Below are 17,412 nucleotides of genomic sequence, written 5' to 3' on the forward strand. Positions count from 1 at the left end.
GCCCACTTTCCCCAGTAATAGTGCCAATGTCCCATGAATCAAAACCCATTTCCCCCACACCAATCTTTCAGCCACGCATTTAACTGTCTGATCTTATTTGCCCTACGCCAATTTGCTCATGGCTCAGGTAATAATCTAGAGATTATTACCTTGAGGTTCTGCTTTTTAATTTAGTCCCTAGCTACTCATACTCACTATGCAGAACCTCTTTCCTAGTCCTATCTATGTTATTGGTACCCACATGGACCACAACAACTGGATTCTTCTCCCTCCCCCCCCACTTCATGTTCCTCTCCAACCCCGAGCAGATGTCCTGAACCCTGACCTCAGGCAGGCAACACAGCCTTATGGACTCTCGCACTTGGCTTCCTTCCCCTTTTTTTATTCTTTTCCTTTCACCTCTCTCTGCTATTTGTCTCTGCAACTTTAGACAGGGAGACACAGCAGCATTCAAACTCAGATGAGTATGAGTCAGATGTAGCAGCATTGGAATTTAAGAAGGCATGTGTGTTAGAAACAGCAGTGTTAGTCACTTCTCTGGGGTTGGTGAAAAGAAGTGTGACAGATACTGCCCACTGATGAAGGGAAGGTGGGGTGGGGGTTGCTGGCTTTCATAGTCTTTTGACGGTAGGGGTGCTGACATACTTTAGGGCATTTCAGATTTCTCAGAAGTGAGATGGCTGGAAACCACACCTCAACTCTCCATCTACTTGGGAACTGCAGTATTGTGAATGCTGAAGGCAGTTCACTAACAGAAGTGCAAGGTAGATGTCAGCCCTACGTACACCCATTCTGAAAAATGTCCTGCTGTTTGTTTCATATCCTGGTCAGCTGATTCAGCAGTGCATTTTATTTAGAAAAGGAAATTGGAATAAAGCTCCTTGGGCCATTTGAAGTTGTGAACAGCTTTGACTTGGCCTGTGGCCAGCAACTGGACATCCCAGTTGTAACTGAAGTGCATAGACAACAACCATATATAGAATAAAGAAATCACAGGTGGTACACATGAGGAAATATTAAACTGATGAATCACTTAAATCGAGGAAGGACATGCAATTTGACAACATAAGCACAAACTGTAAATAAAAGATCATTTTCACTATCAGTCTGCAATTTATTGTGCATAGAATTGTTAATTTTTTCCAAGTGTACTCCAAATTAACAACCACCTATGACCTAAAAGTCTGAAAAAAGTACTATTCTGCTGTGATATTTGTCTACCCTGAAATAATTCTGTCCTAGTACTGATATTAGGAAAATAGCCAGCAAATAACCTCCTTCTGCATTACGCTGGCTGCAGGAGATGGTTTTATATTGCTGTCTCTGCACCTTCTTTGTCAATCTGGGCTTCTCACTGCTTTACTACATAATGGTGAAGCCTATGTAGATTCCAATCCTGTACAACATGCAGTACAAGATGATAATTTTACAAACCTTCAGTATGGAATATGATGATTTCCTTCTCCGCCATACAGCTGAGCAGGCTAAGTTTCAGAAGTGTTGTTTCAGAAGTGTTGCTTCAGAGCACTTTCTGTCCTTCAGAACCTTTGTTCTGGCATATACATTATTATATTTTCATTCTTTAGTACAGGGAGCACTACATACCTCATTTCTCCAAGGACCCAGCCTTCAATTGCTCCTTCACCTTAAAGTGTAGACAAGTTGGACTGTCTTAAAATCAAAGAAATTCTCTAAGTAGGCAGTCAATTGGGAAACAGACCAATATGACAACTGCAGCTGACACTGTTGAATATTAAATAGCTGTGTGCATAGGAATAGTAAACTTAACAAAGGCAACAGTTGACTGCGTAACAAATGACTCTTGATGCCTCTCCACTGGATACCTGGAAGGTACCAGTTGCACAAAAGTTCAGAGTTATGGTAGCCTTTGCTTCCACTGACATGGTTTATTGACCTTGAAGGTCTTCATGGAGCATACTGTTTAGGTCAGTCAAAGCATCTTTGCTGAACATAACTTCATTAGACCTGTTCCTCAGTGAGGCTGAGGAAGCTGCATTTGGGCCAGTCCTGTTTAGTCAGAAGCCTGGTTACATCATTGTGATAATAAAGAAAATGGTGAAATGAGTTGATGTATTTATTAATTGGTTAATAATATACAATGAATAGAAAATATAATGTAAAAGGTGAGTGAATGTGTAAGATGTTATGAGGAGGACCACAGGTTTCTGTATGAGTATGAGTTAGATCAGGGGTGTCCAAACTTTTCACGTGAGGGGTCACATTATAATTTTTCTCCTACATTGGGGCCAGTGAGCAAATTTTGTAAAGATAAAGGCATGAGAAATTTATTTTACTATTAATCAAAACAACAAAAATGTGCATTTTTGTGAACAAGCTTTAAATGAGAAGACTAATTTATTAACTTACTTTCTCATCACATGAAAGGTCACAGACCTGAAACATTAACTCTGCTTCTCTCTCCACAGATGCTGCCGAGTATTTCCAGCACTTTCTGTTTTTATTTCTCATCACTATGTTGAATACGGATTTAGTGAGATACCTGGCATTGTTTTTCCTTGCACCAGTAGTCAATGTCTGCCCGCACACTTGATGTGGAATATTCCGGATAGATGTCCATCTGTCAGGAGTGATCTTGATCTTGTTTTGAAGCTTTTCATTCTTGAAAAAAGCTGCTTGCAGCAATATGTGCTGCTGAACAGCGCAATGAATCGAAGGGCATGTTTTCTCTCTCCATCTCTCTCTCTCCTCTCTGTGTCTATCTCTCTCTCTCTCTCCTCTGTGTCTCTCTCTCCCCCTGTTCCCAGGCCAATGCTGGTTTAAAAGACTGATTGACATTCCCGTTCTCCCCTCGGCCTCTCTCTCCCTCTCTTGTGCAGCACCCATTCCCGCTCACTCCCTGAACTGCCCGGAAGCAGCAGGGGCAGCCGATCCCAGCAGGCCTGTCCCACAAACAACCAATCAGTGCTCGCTCCTCCTGGGCAGCCCGCTGTCAGTCAAACAGGATTGGCAAGCCGAATAGAAACCTTTAGCAGGCCGGATTCTGGCCTGTGGGCCGTATGTTGGACAGCCCTAAGCTAAATAAACTGAATATCCTCTCTCATTTGACCTTAGTTTTGTTAGGACAATAAAACGCAGATTTAATCAAGAAATTATAAACATTGGTTGTATCCAATTTCAGTAATAACAGCGTGTTCAATTATCAGATTAGCTGGCAGACGCATATTCCTGGTAGAATTATAGATTGGAATAAAAGTTTGACTAGGAGGAGAAACTGAGAACATCTGATTCGGTGCTAGCATGTTATTTTTGGGCACCCAGCTTTGGGAAGCAGAAAAATAAATCAATGATAGCTGAACTGGGAGGCCATCAACAGGTAATGGAATTCTTTATAATTATTTTAAATCTACATTGATTCATTAGTCTGATTTTTATAAGGAAACTGAAGGATCATGAGATTATAGCCCTTCACCCTGGAGTAATTAGTAATTTATTTTATAAGTAGTTACTTTTCATTTTGAACTGTTAAGTTATAGAGTAATTTGCCACCTTGCACAATGAATACCTGCCTGGCTAAAGTTCAAATAGAAGTTGAAATGGACAGATTTCCCGAATCAATAGAGAATACAGTTTTGGTGGTAAAGCATCGAGGAGATAATGTTTGGAGAAAATATCATACATGTGGCTAAGTAACATGGTTTTTCTCCTTCCTAAATTCTTCATTCTTTGTGTGCAGCAAACAGTTTTAAAATTCATTGTAGACTTAACCTTCACAAAATTGTAGGAAAGTAAAAATGCAGACTATTATTCTTCCACATCTTTATTCCTTACTCATTTTCCAGTTCCTCTCTTTCTCTCATGGGGCTTTGAGACCACCCACCCGTTCACTGTATATGAGATCCATCTCCTTCACTTCTCTGAAATCACCCTCCCATCAATGATTTAAGATTCCCCTATTCCTCCATCTTTCAGAGATTCCTCCTCCCCTGTCAGAGATCCAACTCCCCCACCATCTCCTCTCAAGATTCCACAACCCGCTCAATGTTTCCTAATATAATTCTTCAGAATACTGCAATTTTGGGATTGTGGGTAGAAGAGACATCCTTCAGAATGGTCTATTATTTCTGGCACAAAAACAATATAAGACCTTCATTTACAACACGCATAGTCTATACTGAAGATTACTAAAAATCAATAATATTGTCACCAATTTTTGCCTCTCTCTGTCTTGTAGTATAATCTGTCTAGTTTTCACAAATACAACCATTAAGGCAATGCAAACCAAGTGTAGCACATGTTCTTTTCGTTAACTGGAAGCCTTTAGGGAAAGATTCAATTGAGAAATATAAGTAGATGACTATTGGACCATTAATATTCCTATGATACAACTGTTTAGTTGGTTCTGGAATTATATTATGTAAGTAACCTATTTGCTATTTTACCCTTTAAACAAAGTAAAAGCTTTGACGTAAATTTATACTCACCATAATTTGAATCCTCTACAAATAAAAATGATATAAACAGCTTCTAGATTAGTTATTTACCCAATTAAAAAAGCTTGTTTTTGTTCAGACACTCTTCTCACTTTTTGATTTGGCAAAACTCAGTGCTAAAAATGGCAATGTCTGGTACAATGCATTTTCATCAAACCCTATAAAACAAAAAAAACTTACAAAATACAGGTACAACAACCAATCTAAGTAGCATGTTAGCTAGGAACCTATGTTCAGAGTAATGTTATTAGTCCTTCTAGTACAGATTTCTTGGCACACTCTGCACATGCTGACTTAATGATTAAAAAAAGTGTGCTGATCCTGGACCAGGCAGACACTCTGTACAGTTCTGCCGATCTACCAGTGTTCCACAGACTTGCTTTACTGAGACTTGGAGCTGAAATTCTTATTTTTCATGAGTATTTATCATTTGACCATTTATGGATCATTACCCCAGTATATATTGTCAAATTGTATACATTCAGTCGGGGCTTCATTGGAAAATCTATTCCAAATAGAACATGTGTATTCATTTCACTCCTGCTGAAATTCTCCATAGTCAAATATGTTTTTAAGTCAATATTTTCCTGTACTGACTTAGTTACGGAGTCCCCATTAGTATGTAGAAAGTCAGAGCAACAATTAAAAGCAGGCAGAAGGGAGAGGAGAAGGTTTGATAAGCTGCAGAAGGCATGAACACATCTTCATACTTGTAGATGCTGACAACATCTTCAGATACTGGTGGAGAGTCAATATCATGTCGAGTGATTGAGCCTTTCAGGTGAACACATGCATATAAAATAGTAAAAATAACAAAAAGATTAATCAGGTAAAATTGCACATTATTATTTCAAGGGCATTTATATAGCTTCATGGTATTATCAAGTTACTCCCTTTGAAAAATTTTGGTTGCGATTTTACATCAAAGCACATCAACAAGTCATGGCTGAAACTATATAACCTGTCTTTCTCTTACAGGTATGAAAGCTTGGCTCATGAATATACCATTTTGTAATACCATTGCTAAGGTTTTCTGGTGTTCACAATGACATTTCTATCCTTTCAAAGCATAGGGTTGGAAAGTGAAATTGAGGTAGATCAGCCTTCATCTTACAGAATGGCGGAGCAGGCTTGAGGCACCGTATGGCCTACACCTGCTATTTTTTATGTTACATTCTTAAACAGTACTGTAGCGCTCATTAATGTTGATGCAACATCATAACAGCAGCAATGACTGAGTTGATGTGTAATGCCTGTTTTAGTATTGTTAGTTTTTCAGCATATAGCACAAGAATGGACAGGGGCATTATTGAAAGATGCATATGGAATAGAAGTATAGGACTGTAGTTGCACAGAACTGCAACTAGATACAGTAGATCACTAGAGCAACATGTGACAATATAACGGTCATTGCTCACATCATACAATAATGTTTATAGTAATATCTAACTCAACTGCCCTTATATTGAGATATGTTTTAAAGTGACTATAAACACAATTATAGATGTTCTTAATGGTTACATCTGTAGATGAGTTAAATTTTAATACCTAAAATTTATAAATTACTTAAGATTTGAATGACTGTTGTACTTTATTGTAACTTATCTATCACACTATTAATCAATTAGCTACGTCAGGTAAAAATATCAAGTTATTGTTGATAAATATTATGCAATTGTGATTTTTCCAAACACTGCTACAGCAGATGAAAAACTGACCTACCTTGTATGGCAGGACCCCATGCAAATAAGTAATACCAGCTCAAGTGGAGATCAATAATGGTTTCATCTCTGGGGACATACACTGGTCGTTTAAATCGACAAGTCACTCTGTTGTTCTCAAAAATACCTTCTTCATCCCTGGCTGGATTTCTTTTTATCTCTTTGGCCCACTGTCCAACATTGTAAAAGTGCTGGATTCGAACCCTACCATTGTCATCATGCACACAGGCCATTACATCATCACCCCCCTGCAAGCAAAAATAGAAGATGCATCAGTTAACAATCTATGCATGTAACTTAGCCTCAATCAAATCTACAAAACAAACTTATCGGTTTACAAAATAAAGCATAATGACTGGAACTTAATAATTGGCCTCAGAGTTCATGAGCTTGGAAAAAAAATAACACAATCAGGGCACAGCAGTAGTCAGAGCAGTACTTCAGAGTGGGAATTCATAGGAACAGTTGTTCCTATGTGTTTCCACTCCAAATATATACTCCCTGACTGTTGCTGGGAATCATACGAGGATGTCAGATGAAGGTAGGACCAAGATTGGTAGTGGGACACTCCATGCTTAGGGTCATGTGAAAAATTGCCACTTGGGTGAGCACTGGTACCCCAACATAATTACCGCTCTCAGGAGCGGAGAAAATTCACAATTTTTTTTTATGTTTACAAAAGTAAAGCAAAATTGCATTAGATAGAAACATCACATAGTGCAGTAAGCAAACGTTCTCTGAAATAAATCAAAGACAGTACTTAGTATTACTAATGCTAATCTGTTGAAAGAAAAGAGTAGAGATACTGACACTATAAGGTCAGCAGTGAATCTATCTATGCAACATTGTTTTAAGAATCAGTAATGTCTTAGCTTAAATGGGTGCAATACTGCAAGTGGAAATGTACCACAATATGTAGAGAAAAATCTTGAATATTTTTATAATAATTCCACCATCATTATGATATTGTCCTTGTGTATAAAAGTGTTATTTTGTCTTAAGGTACATGTGTATTCATTTCACTCCTGCTGAAATTCTCCATAGTCAAATATGTTTTTAAGTCAATATTTTCCTGTACTGACTTAGTTACTGAGTCCCCATTAGTATGTAGAAAGTCAGAGCAACAATTAAAAGCAGGCAGAAGGGGGAGGAGAAGGTTTGATAAGCTGCAGAAGGCATGAACACATCTTCATACTTGTAGATGCTGACACCATCTTCTGTTACCAGAAAATAAGTGCATTTTTTCCCGTTTGACTGTATTCAACATGAATAACAGAGCACAATATGTTATCCTTTAATACAAGAAACACAAAAGGGACCATAAGCCAACCTACTCTTCCTCACACCATAATGCCCCTGGAATATCCCTTTCTTTCTCCTATTCTGGTTCTTCACCTGGGGCAACTCAAGAGCCACTATCACTAGAGGTGATTAGTTGCTCAAGTTCTAGAATAATTAGTTGCTCAAGTTCTAGAATAATGGGATGGAAATTACCCTCTTCTGTGGTTGCTAGCTACATCATTGGAGCTTTTGCATGGGCATCTGGTGTTGCCTCCTATGTGGTGCTCTAGGTGAGAAGGTTCAATGTTTGGCATGCGCTGTTGTCCTGAAAAAATTGCAGCCTCATGCAGTTTGCCCCTCCACTGGGCGCTGGCTCTATGTATCCAGTGATTAGCAGAAATGGCTGATCAGATGGCAGCAAAAAGATCCCGAAAGCCCTGAGATATAGCGACCTGCATGCTGCTGCTGCCCTCCACCCGGGATCTGGAAGCTAGTCTACATTTTGGTGTTAATCTGTTCTCTACTGGCACCACAGACCACAGCTATATGTCAGGTGAAGTCAGGATATTACTGTTCAAACGTGATGCTGCCCCCCATAGTCAAATATCCTACCAGCACTCACTGCCTGGACTCTCACATACAGAATGGCCATTTGGGCATAATAACAGGAGGATGCTTGCATCCATGGAATGTTACTTCAAGAAAAGTTAACGCCTTCAGACAGAAGTGAAAAATATCGGGTCAGTAGTCTCCTAAGTATCACAATTTAAGCCTAGGACATCAGTATACATTATCTAGGTTCAGGACCTTGCTTTGATTTAGAAGAATTTGAGGTAAGTTGAGTCAGTGGATTTACTTTTTGGAAAGACAAAATTATACATAAATTTAGTCATGTTAATTCATTCATCAATTTTAACTTTGTCATAATTCATCCAAATGCATTTGCCTTTTGGCTGAAGTTGAAATGTAAAATGAAAGTCCCTTCATTAATAATAAATAAGAAACTACACAATCACATTCATGTACTTGTTTATTTCTGCATTCAGATGTCTATTAAATGAATATAATATGGGAATAATTGAATTGCTGTGTATGGGGGTGGTGGCATACCATTAATTTGTCAGATGAGAATCCAACTGCAACCCAACCATCAGTATCAGCACTCAGCTCAAATTCCACATCAGCACCTATCCTGCGGTAACTGAGGAAGTAATCGCATGTCTCTGCATCACAGCCAGGTTTTCCATACCTACAATTGGAAAGTAGGGAATTAGAGTAAAAAATGTAGGAATGTCATTGCAACAATGCATTACCTTGTCCTATCAGGTACCTTTTGTAATTTCTTGCTATGATTTGCAACCACATTCTTTCACGTGAACAAACCAGCACTGGCATTTTATGGACAGAAAAGTAGATGTAAATTGGAGCACTTGCTACATTTATATCTTCTAAGGCACCACACTTCAAGTTATTGTAAAACAGCATAGCTGCATGGTGCATAATCACTTGCAAACCCTGGCTGACATGTAGGTTGTGCACCTACATATTTGCACCCTACTGTGCAAGGTTGGATCAAAAATGTATTAATCACTTTACAGTTTTCACTGTATGAATTGCTTTTCCTTGATAGAGCAAAAATTAATTTAGAAATCTTCAATACTAAAACATTGCAAAACATAACTACAGAAAACCACAGGAGCAAAGTGACATGTTATTATATTCTCCAATATCACAAAAGCTAACTGGGTGCATCAAGGTTAAATATTGTTACTCCACAAAAGGTAACATTTTTATAACTATTACGCAGATTCTCAAAAACAACTTATCAGTTACTAAGTTTTTCACTTTGCATATCATTTTCTTGAGAACCCTGGGTGTTTTCTCTCTTGAACAAAGAGTGAGAAGGGATATGATAGAAGTGTTTAAAATTATGGAAGATTTGTACAAATTGAATGGAAGTAAGCTTTTCTGCCATGTACAGAATTTAAGCATTTACAAATATAGGACAACAAAAGAAAAGGGGAAATGTGGAGGAAGTTTTTTTTTAACTAAAACGGTGGCAAATACGTGGAACAGATTATCAGTATAGGTGGTGGAACAAGAAACCTAGCCCTGGAGTTTCCTCGACATTTGTGCCCACAGACACATGTACTCTGAGCGTAAACCAATTAGGCAGTTTAAAAGATCACAGAATTTTAAGAATAAGGTAGTTCTGCACAGTGGCGCAGTGGTTAGCATCACAGCGCCAGCGACCGGGGTTCAGTTCTGGGTGCTGCCTGTGCAGAGTTTGCAAGTTCTTCCTGTGATTGCGTGGGTTTCTGCTGGGTGCTCTGGTTTCCTGCCAAAGACTTGCAGGTTGGTAGGTAAATTGGCCATTGTAAATTGCCCCTAGTGTAGGTAGGTGGTAGGAAATATGGGATTACTGTAGGATTAGTACAAATGGGTGGTTGATGGTCAGCACAGACTTGGTGGGCCAAAGGGCCTGTTTCAGTGCTGTATCTCTATATATATTTGTATTACACTCGAGTCCTCCCAATCTTTTATGGCCATCCATCAAACCATCCACCCAAACAAATATTCACCCATAAAACTTGCCACCCGCCCCCCCCGACAATCCCAAATGCGAGTATTCTTCAATTGCTCATGTTCCTCAGGTCTCTTCACATTGCAACCAGATTTTTAGGTGCAACCAGTGTTATGGTACTTCATTGCAATTGTTCAAACGTTTTAAAAATTTATATTCATTGACACTTATGCTACATTTTCTGTTTCTTTAAACGCACTTTAAATATAAATCACATTAAACCGTGAAAAGCTTTCACAATTGCAGGTTCCTAAATATGCCACACCTAGTGTGCATGAATGATGTTTATAGAGTTATACAACCAAGAAACAGGCCCTTTGGACCAACACGTGTACACCGACCAACAAGCACCGATCCAATCTAATCCATTTTCCAGCACTTGGCCCGTAGCCTTGTATGCTATGGCGTCTCGTGCTCATCTAAATACTTCTTAAATGTTGTGAGGATTCCTGCCTCTACCATCCCTTCAGGCAGTGTGTTCCAGATTCCAACCACCCTCTGGGTGAAATTTTTTTTCCTCAACTCCCCTCTAAACCTCCTGCTCCTTACCTTAAATCTATGCCCCCTGGTTATTTACTCCACCACTAAAGGAAAAAGTTTCTTCCTATCTATCCTATCAATGCCTTTCATAATTTTGTATACCTCAATCAGGTCCCCCCTCAGCCTTCTCCGCTCCAAGGAAAACAACCCCAGCCTATCCAGTCTCTCCTCATAGCTGAAATGCTCCAGCCCAGGCAACATCCTGGTGAATCTCCTCTGCACCTTCTCCAGTGCAATCACAGCCTTCCTATAATGTGGTGAACAGAACTGTACACAGTACTCCAGTTGTGGCCTAACCAGCGTTTTATACAGCTCTAACATAATCTCCCTGCTCTTATATTCTATGCCTTGGCTAATAAAGGCAAGTATCCCGTATGCATTCCTAACCACCTTATCTACCTGTGCTGCTGCCTTCAGTGATCTATGGACAAGTACACCAAGGTCCCTCTGACCCTCTGTATTCCCTAGGGTCCTACTATCCATTGTATATTCCCTTGCCTTGTTAGTCCTCCCAAAGTGCATCACCTCATACTTCTCAGGATTAATTTCCATTTGCCACTGCTCCGCCCATCTTATCAGCCCGACTATATCGTCCTGTAATCTAAGGCTTTCCTCCTCACTATCCACAACACCACCAAATGTCTTCTGCGAACTTACGATCATACCTCCTAAATTCACATCTAAATCGTTAATGTACACTACAAACAGCAAGGGTCCCAGCACCGATCCCCGAGGTACACCACTGGTCACAGGCCTGCACTCGCAAAAACAACTCTCGACCATCACCCTCTGCCTCCTCCCACTAAGCCAATTTTGGATCCAATTTACCATATTACCCTGTATCCCATGGGCTCTTACCTTCTTAATCAATCTCCCATGCGGGACCTTATCAAAAGCCTTACTGAAGTACATGTATATCACATCAACTGCCCTACCCTCATCTACACATCTAGTCACTTCCTCGAAAAATTCAATCAAATTTGTTAGACATGATCTCCCCCTGACAAAGCCATGTATCACTGAACAATCCCTGCCTCTCCAAGTGGAGATTAATCTTATCTCTCAGAATTTTTTCCACTAGTTTCCCTACCACTGGCGTTAGGCTCACTGGCCTATAATTACCTGGTTTATCCCTGCTACCCTTCTTGAATAATGGTACCACATTCGCTGTCCTCCATTCCTCTGGTACCTCTCCAGTGGCCAGAAAGGATTTGCAAATTTGTGTCAGAGCCCCTGCTATCTCCTTCCTTGCCTCACATAGCAGCCTGGGATACATCTCATCTGGGCCTGGGGATTTATCCCGCTAAAACTTCCTCCATTTCAATGCTAATTTGTTCAAGTATATCACAATCCCCCTCCCTGATCTCTACACCTACATTGTCCTTCTCCATAGTGAACACAGATGAAAAGCAATCATTTAAAATCTCACCTATGTTCTCCAGCTCCACACACAGATTGCCGCTTTGGTCCCTAATGGATCCTACTCTTTCCCTGGTTATCCTCTTGCCCTTAATATACATATAAATTGCCTTGGGATTTTCCTTTATCTTGTCTGTCAGTGTTTTTTCATGTCCCCTCTTCACTCTCCTAATTACTTTTTTAAGTACCCCCCTGCACTTTCTATACTCCTCTAGGGCCGCCACTGTTTTCAGGCCTCTGAATCTGCCATAAGCCTTTTTTTTCCCCTTATCCAATCTTCTATATCCCTTGACATCCAGGGTTCCCTGGACTTTTTGGTCCTACTCTTCACCTTTATGGGAACATGTTGGACCTGAACTCTCACTATTTCCTTTCTGAATGACTCCCACTGGTCTGACGTAGACTTTCCGACAAGAATCTGATCCCAGTCCACTTTGGCCAGATCCTGTTTTATCACATTGAAATCTGCCTTCCCCCAATTCAGGACTTTTATTTCCAGTCCATCTTTGTGCTTTTCCATAACTGCCTTAAAGCTTAGAGTTATGCTCACTATCCCCGAAATGCTCCCCCACTGCCACTTCTACCACTTGTCCGGCTTCATTCCCTAGGATTAAGTCCAGTATCACCCCTCCTCTTATAGGACTCTCTACATGCTGGCTGAAAAAGCTCTCCTGAATGCACTTTAAGAATTCTGCTCCCTTTAAGTCATTTGCACTAATAGTATCTCCTCTAATATGGGGGAAGTTGAAATCCCCTACTATTATTACCCTATTATTTTTACACCTCTCTGTGATTTGCCTACATATCTGCTCCTCTATCTCTCCTTGACTGTTTGGAGGCCTGTAGTACACTCCCAGCCAAGTGACTGCCCCCTTTTAGTTTTTAAGTTCTATCCATATGATCTCATTTGAGGAACCTTCTAAGATATCATCCCTCCTTACTGCAGTAATTGACTCCTTAATCAACAGTGCAATGCCACCTCCTCTTTTACACCCTCCCCTACCATGTCTGAAGATTCTATACCCTGGGATATTGAGCTGCCAGTCCTGCCCCTCCCTCAACCATGTCTCAGTGATAACAATAATATCGTATTCCCATGTGTTAATCTACGCCCTCAATTCATCTGCCTTACTAGTAAGACTCCTTGTGTTAAAATAGATAAAATCCAGCCTTGCATTATTCGCTTGAACCTTAACAGGTCTATATTTATTCTGCCCTCCAGACTGACTTAGTTTCTCTTCTATATTTGATTGTACATCAGCCCCTACTCTACCATCCCCCTGCCAAATTAGTTTAACCTCCCCCCCTCCCCCAACAGCACTAGCAAACCTCCCAGCAAGGATGCTGGTCCCATTCCAGTTCAGGTGCAATCCATCCAAACTTGTACAGATCCCACCTTCGCCAGAAACAGACCCAGTGATCCAGGAAACTAATGCCTTCCCCCCTGCACCATCTCTTCAGCCACACATTCATTTGCTCTAACCTCCTATTCCTATACTCACTAGCCCATGGCACCGGGAGAAACCCAGAGATTACAACTTTTGAGGTCCTACTCTTTAATCTGCTACCTAGCTCCCTAAATTCGGGACTTGTCAGCCCGCAGCTCCATCAGTTTGCTCAGTACCGCTTCCCTGGTGATTGTAATTTCACCAGTTCCTTTCTTCCGTCCACTTCCTAATTTACAGCTATTACTGGAATGATTTTGTATCCTCTATAGTGAAGACAGAAGCAAAATATTTGATCATTTCATTCCTTATTATCTACTATTAACTCCCCATTCTCACTCTCCAGAGGACCAACACTCACTTTACTTACTCTTTTCCTTTTTAATACCTGTAGAAAGGCTTGTTATCTGTTTTTACATTTCTAGCTAGCTTCCTCTCATACTCTAATTTCTTTCCCCTGATTAACCTTTTAGTCATTCTCTGCCATTTTTTATATTCTGACCAATCATCTGACCTACCACTTATCTTTGCGCAATTATATGCTTTTTCCTTAAGTTTAATGCTTTCCTTAACTTCTTTAGTTAACCACGGATGGTGGGTCCTCCCCTGAGAATTTTTCTTTGTATTATGTGCATGCTCACTGGCAGGCTGTCCAGTGCATCTCATATTTCCTGGTATATGCCCATCAACCTTCTTTGGTAGCCTGGAACCTCAAAGTCAGCATCTAAGTTATTTGCAGCAGAGACAGTATGTGATCTCACCCTGCAGTGAGTTGCCATCTGTGGCATCCTAGCTCATACACCCCTCCTCTAACCTAGCCTCATGGTGGCATTATCTGAGTTGCCGCATCCTCAGGAAGGCTAACCTCCTCTTCCTCCAGTGGCAGAATTATGTTCACAATTTCCCCAACAAAAATGAAAGAGAGGGGCAGGGTTAGTGTTAAGGGATAGCAGAAAGGAAAATGGCTGGCATCTTCAGTTGTTATACAAAGTGTGCTGGTGCGACAAAAATATTAAGGGAAAAAGGTGATAAGATTTGAACGACGCGATGTCTCCTCTGGCAATGCCAGTCACCACAGCCATGACTGCACAGGCCATGACTGCGCACTTTTTCTTTAAAGGAGGTGGCGTGAGGAAAGAGTGTGTGCAGGTGGGCTCCACCTCCTCCACTGGCAGCTGGAGTTGTGGACGGCCTTCTCCTGCAGAGAAATGTGCTCGCGTCACGATCTTTTTTTTTCCCGGAAAATATTGTTGTGTGTCTTTAAGGCAGCAAAAGATCAGTACTTCTTTAAGGCAGCCAGCTTCATAAGTTACTGAGTGAAAGTGCACCTTGGTTGCCTGGATACAACCATACAGCGAAGGAGAATAGGACATACAATGTTGCCATTTGATTTTGAAACTGGCTGGCAACAAAACTGTTTTGTTCAGAGAGAGACAGACACAGCTGTGTGTTAGCACCTGAAGGGAGAAAGGAGAGCTCTCCGATAAATTTAAACTGAAGGAAGAGAAGTTAGTTTATTTATTTATCTCTCAAAATTCTGAAAAGTCAAGCTTGATTAATTCCTTAAAAAAATAGCAAGTTGTTGATCTGCTAAGTTCATCGCTGGAAAAAGAAGAGTAACACTTCGACTGCTGAACTGGACTGCTGAGTTTCTTATCGTTGAAGAACCTGTTTTTTCCCCATTGGACGACTGCGAAGACTTCAAGCAAACTTGGACTGTTTCTACATTGAAGATTCCATTTTGTCAGGAACGTAAATCTGCACAGACTTTTATTGTTATTTCTATTTGTTCGGGCAGCTAATTAAACAGCAAAAATAATATTAATTTGAGTATATGTATGCAAATACGGGAGTTAGAATTTTAAATAAGTTATAAGGTCTTTAGATATTGGTTGATCTTAGTAGTGTTTAAGATTTTTAGTTTTTTTTAATAAACATTTAATTTGTTGATATCTAAAGATACCTGGTTTGATTCAACTAATTCGGGGGTTACTAGATTGTTCCAATTCAGCTGCTGCTTTCTTTGATTCGGAAAGCTTAAAGATATGGATGATGCGACCTGTGGAGCGGCAGGACTGAATTGACAGTGTGTTGCTCCCACCACAATCAGAATCCTATATTTTGATTGGGAGCTTTGTCCTGACCGGTCGTACCATAACATATTAATCGGGGGCTCGCTCGCGATTGAATCATATTTAATTAGACAGCGCGCACCAGGGATCAAAATCAGACTAATTTGGAGGGCTCGCATTTGGAATCATATTAATTGCTCATTTCTGGGATAACATACAAATTGGGGTCTTGCATCTGGCATCATATTAATTAGCATATCAATTGGAAACTCTATTGTTGAGATCTAAATCTAACACCAATTACAAAGAAATAAAAGGAACCAGGTATCTTGTATAATAAGGTACAGTCTATACCACAGTAAGGGCATTAGTGGTTGCAGCAGAGTTTTTGGGAAAGCAGAGTGTTTCCCTGAGTGACTTAATAACTTTAACTAAGAACAAACTTAAAGAATTGGCAGCAAAATTGGGGTTAGAATTGAAATTAGGTGCCAAAAAAGCAGAGATAATTGACATAATGGCCGAACATCTGGAATTAGAAGAAGATGATGATGATGATGAAGGGTGAGCTAGCAAATTGGATACAAAATTGGCTAGGTGATAGGAAGCAGAGGGTGGTAGCGGAGGGTTGTTTTTCAGATTGGAAGCCGGTGACCAGTGGTGTGCCTCAGGGATCGGTGATGGGCCTTCTGTTGTTTGTCATATATATTAATGACTTAGATGTGAATGTAGGGGGCATGATTAGTAAGTTTGCAGATGACACCAAAATTGGTGGTAGAGTGGATTGTGAATAAGGTTGTCTAAGGTTACAACAAGATATAGATCACCTGGGAAAGTGGGCAAGGGAGTGGCAAATCAAATTTAATGCAGACAAGTGTGAAGTGATGCATTTTGGGAAGTTAAAACAGGGCATGACATATACAATGAATGGCAGGGCCCTGGGGAGTGTTGTTGAGCAGAGAGACCTTGGGGTGCAAGTACATAGTTCCCTGAAAGTAGCAACAGTGGTTGATAGGGTGGTGAAGAAGGCGTATGGCATGCTTGCCTTCATCGGCCGAGGCATTGAGTACAAGAGTTGGGACGTCATGTTACAGTTGTACATAACGTTGGTTAGGTCGCATTTGGAGTACTGCGTGCAGTTCTGGTCGCCGCACTACAAGAAAAATATGATTAAGCTAGAGAGGGTGCAGAAAAGATTCACAAGGATGTTGCTTGGTTTGGAGGGCTTCAGTTATAAAGAGAGATTGGACAGGCTGGGTCTGTTTTCCCTGGAGCGAAGGAGGCTGAGAGGGGACATGATAGAGGTATATAAAATTATGAGAGGCATAGATAGGGTAGATAGCCAGAGTCTGTTTCCCATGGTAGGGGTGACTAAAACTAGAGGGCATAGATTTAAGGTGAGGGGGAGGAGGTTTAAAGGGGATCAAAGGGGTAATTTTTTCACACAAAGAACAGTGGGTATCTGGAATGAGCTGCCTGAGGAGGTGGTGGAGGCAGGAACAGTAGCGACATTTAAGAGGCATCTGGACAGGTACTTAAATGGGCAAGGCATAGAGGGATATGGAATTAATGCAGGCAGGTGGGATTAATATAGATAGGCATTATGGTCGGCATGGATGCGGTGGGCCGAAGGGCCTGTTTCTATGCTGTACGACTCTATGACTCTAATATGAGGAACTAGAAAGTAGTAGGTCAGAGAATGATGCAGTGGTATTGGCTAGGATTCAGTTAGAAATGAAAAAAAACTTGAATTGGAGGAAAGGGAGAATGAGAGGGAATTTAAGTTGAAAGAGAGGGAATTTAAGTTAAAAGAGACGGAACTAAGACAAAGGGGTAGTCTTGAATCCAGGGAAAATTCAGGTCAGGAAGAATCTGAATTTA

At 40.5% G+C, this 17,412-nt stretch overlaps 1 protein-coding gene across 1 annotated transcript in view; it reads right to left on the reverse strand.

The window, feature by feature from the left end:
* Positions 1 to 5,073: 5,073 nt before the first annotated feature.
* Positions 5,074 to 17,412, reverse strand: part of LOC137346777 (DOMON domain-containing protein FRRS1L) — a 56,916-nt gene continuing 44,577 nt past the window's right edge. The window contains exons 3-5 of the mRNA XM_068010612.1: positions 8,585 to 8,745; positions 6,195 to 6,441; positions 5,074 to 5,246 (exon numbers count right to left, since the gene is read on the reverse strand). Of these exons, the coding sequence (XP_067866713.1) occupies positions 5,074 to 5,246; positions 6,195 to 6,441; positions 8,585 to 8,745 (581 nt within the window). The remainder of the gene's footprint in view (positions 5,247 to 6,194; positions 6,442 to 8,584; positions 8,746 to 17,412) is intronic.

This window comes from Heterodontus francisci, chromosome 2 (genome assembly GCF_036365525.1).
Source record: "Heterodontus francisci isolate sHetFra1 chromosome 2, sHetFra1.hap1, whole genome shotgun sequence".
NCBI classification, from domain to species: domain Eukaryota; kingdom Metazoa; phylum Chordata; class Chondrichthyes; order Heterodontiformes; family Heterodontidae; genus Heterodontus; species Heterodontus francisci.